The 10853-nt window shown below is 37.7% G+C and overlaps 1 protein-coding gene across 2 annotated transcripts; it reads right to left on the reverse strand.

The window, feature by feature from the left end:
* Positions 1-1039: 1039 nt before the first annotated feature.
* On the reverse strand, positions 1040-9619 carry LOC122062492. 2 transcript variants are annotated; one of them, XM_042626137.1, is made up of 11 exons: positions 9187-9616; positions 8815-8906; positions 8380-8487; positions 7948-8030; positions 7489-7622; positions 6334-6383; positions 6104-6196; positions 5202-5293; positions 2972-3078; positions 2273-2355; positions 1040-1459 (listed from the first exon to the last, which is right to left on the reverse strand). In XM_042626137.1, exons 1-10 carry the CDS (start codon positions 9463-9465, stop codon positions 2314-2316), a joined length of 1080 nt encoding a protein of 359 aa, XP_042482071.1. In that variant the 5' UTR covers positions 9466-9616; the 3' UTR covers positions 1040-1459; positions 2273-2313. The 2 variants fall into 2 exon arrangements, 1 of the variants encoding a protein (XP_042482071.1); XR_006134991.1 differs by lacking the exon at positions 1040-1459 and adding an exon at positions 3263-3313 and having other exon boundaries at positions 2321-2355; positions 9187-9619.
* Positions 9620-10853: the final 1234 nt, after the last annotated feature.

A 10853-nucleotide genomic window follows, 5' to 3' on the forward strand; every position in this document is an offset into this window, starting at 1 on the left:
TTAAGATAAATATAGGACCTACGTGAAAAATCGTATAAGCTTCCTCTCTGTTGATTCAATTACAAGAGAAGAGAATTCTTCGAATAAAAAAAAAAATTATAAGAGAAGAAAAGGACATTTTTTTTAATACCATAAAGTTGCCATTAAGATAAAGATAACCCGAATACATAGTTGAATATTATCATTTATTGTTTATTTAAAGTGCATAATGCTTCAAAACGACTCCAGTTTTTATATATCATAAGCAAGGATTAAAGTATCATTATCAATCGACTAAATTTAAAATACATATCGAAGAATACCGTATCATATCGGAGATACGCTAAGATATGCTAAAGATCAAAGATTAAAGTATCGATATTAATCATCGTATCGGTCACTTAATTTTAAGATTCGTATCAGACAGTATCTTATTAGTATTGGAGATACTTTAAACCATGATCATAAGCATTGCTTATTCATGCATATCAAAGTGTATCTACTATATAGCATCTCCCCCCACCCCTACAACTACCCCTACCCCTACCCCTACACCCTCCCACCTAAAAAAAAAAAGGGGGGGGGGGGATACCCAATGCACGAAACCCCCGCATATGCGAGAACTACAAGACATCTCTTAAAACCAGCTTTTAAATATGCTCCTGGATACCGATACTGTACCACTTGCTGCGAGTATATAAATTTAGGGGAAATGATTTCTGCCCGGGAGCGAAGGTACCACTCTCTATATCTCTTCTCAGGACAGGAAATGACCTCTCTGACCTGAGGAGAGAGATAGGGAGGTGGTAGCGCAGCCTCCACTCCTAGGCCGGAAACCCCTCCCCATAAATTTAAACCAATTTCTGAGGAAGATACTTGCTACTCCATTCGAATGTTTCACCTTCCTTCCATCCAAAAGAGAACATTTAAGAACAAACTAGTCCCTCCATAACGTACAAATATGATAATAGTACCAAATAGCCCAAAAAACAATAGAACTTGTTTAAGACTTTTAAATAGGAATATAAAATTTTGAAACTGATAGAGAACACCCTCAATGTATTAAGAAACGGTTATCACTTATCAGCCTTCTTCACTTAATTGTAAACATGAACTGAAAATAGAGTTTATCTGAGCTTTACAAAGAGCAGATGTAAGATTATAAACTACTTCACATTACATCCATGACCCATTGTTGCGTAGACAGTTTGTCTGCATTCAGGATTACAGGACGCATATGACAGAAGCTAAAGCCAAATGTCAGGCCAGAATCCTCTCTTGCTCTAGCATTATAATGTTGTTAAGGTGAAGGGCTGATACCAGTGGAAAGCATAATTGGTAAATTTGGAAAATCTTGAAAAATATGGTGCAGGATATATAGAGATCATTGATTGACGGGGATTTCTCTGGTTCTTTGCCTTTGCCTTGGTCTCCCTTTACTTTGATTCTCTCTTGCTGCTGCATCCAAAATGTGGAGGACCTGCAGTGCATTTTATCCTTGAAATAAGTACACTGAAAGTTTTAGCATATAAACCTATCCTCATGGTTCTGAAGATCTCTTATGTGACAGTTCAGTTGGAGTCTGGATTTTGTGGACATACTGTCCATGTCATCTTTGATAACTTTACACATGTAATAAGTTTCAATCCAAAAGCAATACAAATCATTATGCGGCACAATCATAAGATAAATTTTGATCAATATCTAGATTTCTAATGATATTAAGAGTAATAATTCAATACATGGTGGGTCATATGATGGGTCATATGGTTTTGGAAAAGAAAGCATAAAATTTCAGAGTAGATTTTTTCTAATGTTTTGGCTGGGATTGGGGGAGATGATCTGTTCCAGAATCTTGGCTAATGGCAAGCATTAATCTACATATATGCATCTAGAAACTTGGTTTACCGGCCTCAAAATTTTGTTACTATTTTCTATTCTAAAAGCCCAACCAACTTTAAGTGCTTCAATGGAAGTGTTCTCCAGACATCTCCGTGTGTGAGATTTCTGTCAACCATCTCCCGTAGGCCCTGAGGCTAGTCCAGGAGGACCAGGACTGCTACGTATAGGAGCCTTTCTCAGGTATCGGGATTAGAATTCACAGCTACAAGCATAAGGTTTTAAAGGGAAAAAGAGGCGAAGAAAAGAAAGAAGCTACAGTCAATTAACATGGCCCTACTGTCCAAGGAATTGAAGATACCCCAATCCAGAGAATCACTATCTGAGACCAGTTCCTCAAATGTTTACAATTGGGTGGATTGTGAAATTAGATGGCCCACTACACAACTTTTACCTGTTTCGGCCCTTGGATTTTCAGTGCAAGACTCAAATCCTTCAGTATGCTTGCAACAGTTCCCTGATATCATATCCATTTAGCTGCAAGCACAAAATGCCAAAAAAATATTATAAACCCTTTTAAGTTCATGTCAGAATCAAAGCATACTGAAAGATACCATAGAGTTGTACTAGCGATATGATCAAATGACATTTTTCCAGTATCTAAAAGTAAGATTTCATCTTTGAAAAAAATGCTGAAATCACATAAATATGAAGCATCCTCTTTTCTGCTGCATAACCATCTTAACCTATAAATACAAGGAATTTTTTTTTTCTCTCTAAGAAGTGTGGTTGGAAGATTGGAAGAAGAATGGTGAAGCCCGGATTAGGTCCCAAGACCTGGCCTCAACAATCCGAGGTCCTTACTACTAGGGAAAATGGCACTTTCAGAGGGAGGACAATAGAGCACACAACGCTTTTGTTTCTAAGGACCCTCCTTTGTGAATACCAACGTGAGGGACATCAGATCAATGATCGGGATCAATGATCAAATACACAAATTTACATGTAGCGAACTTCCTCCCAACATAGGCAACGAACTAGTTTCCAGATGCAATCTTTATAAAGAATTCCAGCCTCATTAGTCAGCTATTCATCCAGGCAATAACTTCCCCTCATAACCAAAATTAAGCCCAGAAATAATGAACTTCGTTACCTGAAGAAAGGTGAGAATCAGGATCACCCCTGAGTTCCAGAGTGCATGTATGGTGATAGGGGTTAGAAGATTGCGAGTTTGTGCGTATGAGAGTCCCAATGCAGTGCCTGTAGGAGTGAAAAAATTATGTTTGATTCTTTGAAGAGCAGAGTGCAGAGCCAACTTCTCTACATAAATACTATGAGCTGCACATACATTTTCACAACCAAAGATGATATAAAGGAAACCCAAACAGCGAATGCTGATTTACTTAGAACTATATCAAACTGTGAGTAGACTTCGACTATGTACCTTCATTTTATTTTATCAGACTGAACAATGGCTTCCAATTATACTTAAGGTCTGTTACACAACAGAAAAGAACTCCTCACTTATCCAAAATTGAACATGACAAATGTTTAGAAGCATGGAAGAGGAAGATAAATGGTCACCAATAGTGGACAGCAATCCTGTGGTCTAGGCGCTTCCACAGCAACAGGACGTATGTATAGAAAAGCAAGAGCACCATGACATATATACACATATAAACTTTGCAATAAGGTGATTGATTGTAAGTACGATTGATGTAACGTAATATGGAGAAGAAAAAAATTGTGGGGCCCACAACACGTAGAAGGTAAAGTAAACAAATGTCAAATGCAATTTCTAAGCAAGAAAAAAAAAAGCTTTTAGATACAATATTAATATGTGGCACCCAAAAAACTTAACACATTCAAAGAGTGGAAAGTTGATTTTCAATGTATAACTTGTCTATTTCACTTCACTTTTGGCTATTTTCTCTCACTGTATTTCATTTCACTTCATTTCTAAGTGAAGGGAGTCTTAAGAAAATCAAAGAGGAAGAAAAACCAACTCAAGAGGCCAATCCCCCCTTTTTTTTTTTTCCTAATGACGGGTATCCAGGCCTTCGGCCTGACTAGTCCCACGGGCCCACACTAACCCCATAATTGCATGGACTGGGTCATACCAGGGTTGAATGAGAACCATTCAACTTTCACCAAAAGCAGTGAAGAGCACTAAACACCCACACGCTTCCTAAGGCGAAGGTCCTTTGCCAACTCGGCTACTTCTTGGGGTGCCTATCTGCTTGAAGATAAAGCAATTCTTCACAAGGAAGGCCTCAATTGCAAAGAATACTTGAGTTACACATTGGCCATTCCCACTAGGAAGGCAAAGGGGCTAATCAAACCTGAAACTCGCTTTGCCCCAACTCTCTCATGGTTAGGGGTGGTTTCAGGGATGCAACACTATCCCAGGGCCACACAACCCTAGTTATATTGCAAATTCAGTAAATGAAGTGCAAGCCAAAGGTGGAGAATCATTTAGTGTTGACCATTAAAAAAAAAAAAGGGTTGGATTTGAGATTGGTGAACCCCACCACAAAATCAAGCGATTGACATCCCTAATTCCAAGCCAAAAAAATATAGTAACATGACCAATAACTAATATCAATACAACAACAATACCATTGCAGGTGGCAGCAACAGCCATTACACTAATAATTATAGCAGGTTTACCATATATGTGCTGATGGTTATGTTTGGGCATAATAGCAAAGATATTTACTCCATACATCTATGTTTGATAGGACTCAGTGCTGCAACTCAAGCGAGGGAGGGGCGCTTATCTCGCCAATTTGTTTTCAGTAAGGTATCCTGTTCTTCCCCTTCTATCTATCGCGCATCATTATCTTTTATTTACTCGATGTCATTATATCTTTTGTCACAGCACAATCCACATTATATTTGGCCTTCCTCTTGTCCTATTTGGAAGTTTCAACTTGCACTACTGATGCAGAATTGAGGCTGAACCGGGTTGACCCTTTGGGCAATCTCAACCGGGATGAACCGGATCTGATTTGATTTTTGGGATCAATAGAATATTTTAAGATTTACTTTATTTAGGAAATAGAACAATAGAACCGGATCTGATTTGATTTTTGGGAGCAATAGAATAGTTTAGGATTTACTTTATTTAGGAAATAATGAGTTATTTTATTTGGAGAGATATGTAATCTTTTATTTTGGGTAGTTGTTAGTCAATTAAGGAGTTACCAATTTAAGTTTTATTCTGTTTCTAATTTCATTAGTTAGAACTTAGGAAGCAAACTAGAAGTTGGTATTTCAGTCTTAGATTTTTATTAGGCAAGTTTTAATTTCAGTTTTACCAATCATGTGTTGTGTGGGTGTCCATTTGAACTATTACTGACCAACAGATGGCAAAGCATTACCAAGCACAAACAGCTGAGGAAACTCTCCAGGAGTGAGATGAGCAATGGAAAATAACACAGCACTTAAAAGAGCAGATATTGGTGTTGGGAACCTGCAGAAAGAAAGGGAAAACATGAATCCAGACCAATCCATCTAAACCATAACAAGGACAAAAAGAAGAGATGGTAAGCTAAAATTAAATCTAGAATGAAAAAATGGGCAAACCTAAATCTTGAAAAGATGAAAAGCATGAAGAATACGAATATTAAAATAAGTCATGCTACAAGAAGAATAAGCAGAAATCACTCCATTATAAAGTGACTCTCCCAGTACTAATATGTGGATATCCTCATCAAACCAAATGAAATAGCCAAGACAATTCATTTGGCAGTGGTACAGGTAGCTAGGACAAGCTCGAATAAAAGATCGAAATCATGTCCAAAAGCTCTTCAAGTTTCATTTTATTCCAATTTCAACTTGAAAAAGATACTAGTTCCAATCAAAATTTGAAGTTCCAATCAATCAAATTTTGACTTAAGCAATAAGTAGTTCCAGTCATAAATCCAGTTCGCACATAAGCTGAGTCAGCAAAGACTCAATCAACTGATTCAATTGAAGTTCGTTTGTATCTGACAGGAATAACTTCTACTTTCGTTTGTATCTGACAGGAATAACTTTTACATTTTATTAACCAATCATCTGTATTGTTCTCTTTAGTTTCTGAATTTTCTTAGATCACAATTTCTGTAAAACATCAGGCAATGATATTTGAGATTTGACAGACAGAGAGCGGGGTTCCTCAACAAAATATCATATGCCATGGGGCAATTTACATTTCCAATTGATCAGGATCAGTATACCAATCACTGAAAAATATAACTTCATTTTAGTAGTAGCGGAAAAAAAAGAAGAGGAAATTTACCACTTAGTAAGTGACACCATCAGAAACCCACGAAACACAGTCTCCTCAAGCAGTGGAGCCAAAACACCAGTTATTCCTACTAGGCAACCAGTGCTGAAATGCATGAAGTAGTTTGATTAATTTTCTTTCTCATTCATGAAGGCTTACAAGAAAAGCATCATGAGCAAACCAGTTCTGGAGTCTAGCACCCAAAACAATGTAGAAAATGGATACACTTTTCCATACAACACCTGATACTTGATGACCCAATCAATGGCAGCAAGCGAATAAGAGCATCTGTCTGAAACAAAGAAAAGAAAAGGTTTACAATATATTAAGGGATCCCTAAGCACAGACAAGGTGAAAACTATCCCTAGAAACCCATATAATATGTCAAATTGGTAACCAAATCATTTCTTCTCTTACTTGGTTTTCACTTGAGAAATTGCTTATGTTGCTCAACTACCTGAGTTCTAATAATCACGTCTATCGAACTTCATATTGAAAATATTACTGGATTCAAATAAATGATGAAAATAGATTTCAAGTATTGATAATAATCCTTCCTATCTGATTCTACATTTAAAATATGAATGGAGTCGAACAAATGATGGAAAGTGACTACAAGTACTTAAATAATTCTTGTCGTCGAATGTTATAGATTAACCTCCTTGGGCATGTTATACCTTTTTCTATTATCAATAGATTGTTACTTGGTACAAACAAAAAACTATAGGCCTAGCAAATGGCTCAGATAAAATCCCCTGTATTCACCATGTACAAGGTATTACCACTACATAGCATATATAAAATGCAGAAATAGTCTTTACATGACCCCGTTTTGGAAGGGTTTCCTAATTGGTCCACCGTTTTAGGCCACATGGATAGATGAACTGCCAATTCCGCTCTTTGGATAGAGAGTGCATGTTGGGAATCTAGATCAGCCACATGTCGAATTTCAGAGAGTATTATAATCAAATACCCTCCCATGTATTGGCATGCATCCCCACTTAAGTCTATGCACGCCAACAGTACTCCAACCACCATTGCACACTCTCCCATGGTCCTGGATTTTCAAAGCTCTATTGTGCAATTGGGGAATTCTGATTGGACTGAAACTTGACATATGAGCCAGGGATTTCTGGATCCACCTGTCCACAAAATTTGGGCCCCATCTGATCTACCATGCGGTGGTTTTTTAGGGCCGTTTAGGTAATGCTTCCTAATTGAACTCTGTAGGAAACCTTTAACCAAATAGTATATATATACCATTCAAATTGATTTTGAGAAAATATTGTGAAACTGAAAGGAGCCATGCATTACATGGGTAAAAAGTAATCAATTAAAGACTAATCCGTATAATAAAAGTTATAATTGAAGAAAAAACAGAAATCTGTGTATCTAACCTCTCTTTGTGGGCTCTCGCCACTAAATAAGGCCATGGCAGCCCCGGTTAATGCAACAGCAAGAAGGGCACCAACAAGACCAAATCCTGCCCATAGAAGCCAACCCTTCTGTAGATTGAAAGGGTCCTTCAATTCTGGAAAATATTCATTCTATGCAGAATCAGCATACTCTTCTTCTTTTGCAGAAATTAAATAGAAGATCTCAATCAACTAAATTTGTCAAGGATGGGCAAAGAATTTGCAAAACAAACTGTGCATTATTTAACACCATTCATGTGTTAAAATTAATTATGGCCTCCATTATATCAGGAGAGCAGCACCATTTACATGGCCAGTTACCTTGATCAAAATGAGACACAAGAAATAAGTCTATGGATGCATACCTGTCAGATTCGAAATTAATAACTAATATCCAATCTCAAGAAACCAGAGGAAGAAATTCAAGTATGTATGATGTACCATAGCGGAAAATGTCATCTGGAAGAGGCTGGAAGGTGTTTGTAAAACCATATATTACTCCGAGCACAATTGCAGTCACTATGCTGTACAGACAATCAATGCTTACGGTAAAAAATAACTGCTATACCTATTTTTTTGGGCATAAGAGCCGACTCAGAATTTGTTAAGAAAAAATAAATCAGGGTAAACATATGATAGAGAGTAAGAACAGTGCACCAACACCCTAGCTGAACATGTTTTGTATATGGCCCCCCACCTACAATATATTGTGCATTAACAATTGAGTAGATAGTATGATTACGGCCATAAATTCTCCTGTAACATGCAACATGTTGCTGGTGTACTGCCTTAAAATCCATCCAGTTGCCATTCTCGAAAGCAAAGATCCCACAGTAATGAGTATGATAAAGAACCAAGGATAATGATGCATACGCCTGATCCACAAAAAGTAGCTCAGCCTTCTCATCTAAACTTAGCTCTCCAATCTGAAAACCCAGATATGGTAAAACTGCTGCTTCTATGAATCCTGTCAAAACAAAACTGCCTGAAAGAAAGTTAGTTTCATTCCACAACTAAGTGTTAAATAGTTCCCTCAAGACAAGACAAGACAAAAAAAAAAAAAAAAAAAAAAAAAAAAAGGAAAAAAAGAAGGATGGTAACAAGGTCCATAATATCCAGCAGAACTTCAATGGACCATGCAAAGAAATCCAATAATAGATGTGTAGGATTTGATGAAATACCCACTTTAGAAGGTCTATTGAAAAGCAGAAGAATACCCAAGGATACTAGTAAACAGGTATGGTACAGAATATCGTTTAGTGTTTCAACAAAAATTTTAATGAGACGTAGCAGGCACAGAGAACACACCTTATCGCACATGCAAACATGCTGAGGCTAACCGTTTGCCATTCCCAAGGCACGTTCCACCGCTTGAGGATTGGCCAGTCCAGTCCAGTTTCCTGTTAAAAAGTAATTAATAGACTAAAATCTGAAGTTTCGAATTTCAAAATTTTTGGAAAGACAGAGAAATTGTTACAAACAAATTGTCAGTCTAAATGATAGTTCGGTTCATCCAGTTTTGATCTGAGTCTCAAAATGGTAGTACAGGACATCTAAGTGTCGTTGTACAAGTAAAGCATGACCAACCAGAGGAATTTCCCAAGTCAAAATCAAATCGAGAAGATATTGATAAACCAATTACGAACTCGAATTGAAGAAGTTGAAGCCTTAAAACCCTACCTTTCCTTGGAAACTGTTCTTGGATTCGTCTTTTGCGTCGTAAAAGCAGATGGAATTAAGTCCTCTATTGGAGACTCTATTTATCTTCGCATTAGGAAACCCTAGAACTCCGTTGGGCTGGGATGTCGATAAAGGAAGACTAGAAGTTGAGTCTCTTTTGAGGAGAAATGGGTGGTTTGGTTTCCTAGGGGTTTTCGATGCAGATAGCTTCGAAAGGGCAGAGTAACTGCAAAGAGAAGAATGGAGTACAAGAGGTAGAGATAGAAGTGATGAAGCCATAAGTAGAATCCTTCCAATTCGAAGTTCCGACTGAGATAACTGCAAACTCCTGCGTTACTCAATTTGGCGCGAACAGCATAGAGACCCCTGACCTTGCCATGAGGCAGAAGGATAAGGTGAGACTTGGGAGGCGGGACTCGGGAGCACTCGGGAGCACTCGGGAGCAAACTGACCTTCGTATCTCCCGCGCCCCTAGACACAAGTTCATTCGAAATTACCGTCCTATCCTTATAGAATGAAAAATTTCATCAATATTACGCCCTTTGGGCATGTTATCATTGACACTGCCCTTGTATAAGGGCCACGCAACCGGACATCAGTCTCTTTGCCTAAGGTCCCATTTGTTTAGAGGGGGAGTTTGATGAGGTGGGATTTAAGGGGTGAGATAGTTGTACAAACTATACCACCCCATAGCTTTTGAAGTCGTTTGTTTATCTAGGGTGGTATTTTCAAAAGACAATAAAAATATTTGTGCCTTTCCCAGTTGGTTGACGTGTATGCAAAGTTCTCCCACCCCAACCCCTTTATGAAGTCCAACCAAATTGGTGGGACTTTGTAGGAAAAACTGTTGGAAATGGCGCAAAAGAACATTGTCCTTCAAACTTCTCCATCGTCATCAGTCTAGCCATGGCTTCACCGGAGCTTGAAGATGAGAAGGGTCGTTGCAATAGCTTTTGCACCAAAACCATTAAATAGAAAGAGAGTATAAAGCCCTAAACTCCAATTGCAACGATGCAAGACAGCAGAAAAGAGGGCCAAAGAAAAAGGTCAGATTCTCAAAATTTCACAAATCACCAAACAATTACACAATCCTTCTACAAAGATCAAACAGGAAAAAGAAATAAAAAAAACCTCATCACTCTTTCGCCCGAGTTGCAAGCATAGGAAAAAAAAAACCAAAGGGATCAAAGAAGAGACGCTGCACATCAAACAGAAAAATGAGAGAGAGAGAGAGAGAGAGAAAAAAAAAAGGGAATCGAACAAGAAGAAAAAGAGGAGGAGGAGAGAAGGAGATGATCTATAGTCTGGTCTACAAGATCAAACAGAAAAAATAAAATAAAATAAAATAAATAAAAAACCTTACCACTCTTCCGTCTGGGTTGCAAGTAAGGGTGTTAATCAGTTCGATTTTGGCTTAAACGGTGCAGATCGATTCGGTTCACATTTATTTGACTAAAACCATAATTGCACCATTTACTAAACGATTCCACTTTCTGAAACCATGACCGTTTAGTAAATAGTTCCAGTTTCTACAGTTTCTAAACAGTGTCAGTTTCACGGTTTTAAACGGTTTCAGTTACGTTTATTTCATACGGTTTGTAAAACGGTTCACAATCGATTTGTTATAACTTGCAACCATCTCTAAACTGAAGATCATAAGCTTATCC

This window comes from Macadamia integrifolia, unplaced genomic scaffold, assembly GCF_013358625.1.
Source record: "Macadamia integrifolia cultivar HAES 741 unplaced genomic scaffold, SCU_Mint_v3 scaffold1051, whole genome shotgun sequence".
NCBI classification, from domain to species: Eukaryota; Viridiplantae; Streptophyta; class Magnoliopsida; order Proteales; family Proteaceae; genus Macadamia; species Macadamia integrifolia.

What these genes read in the sequence shown, in the direction of transcription:
- LOC122062492 (XM_042626137.1), bottom strand. Translation starts at nt 9,465, where the DNA reads ATGGCTTCATCACTTCTATCTCTACCTCTTGTACTCCATTCTTCTCTT. An exon ending in ATGTTTGCATGTGCGATAAG is followed by an intron (nt 8,488 to 8,814) that starts GTGTGTTCTCTG and finishes TCTTTCAGGCAG; the next exon opens with TTTTGTTTTGACAGGATTCA. An exon ending in TGATTCTCACCTTTCTTCAG is followed by an intron (nt 2,356 to 2,971) that starts GTAACGAAGTTC and finishes TTGTGCTTGCAG; the next exon opens with CTAAATGGATATGATATCAG.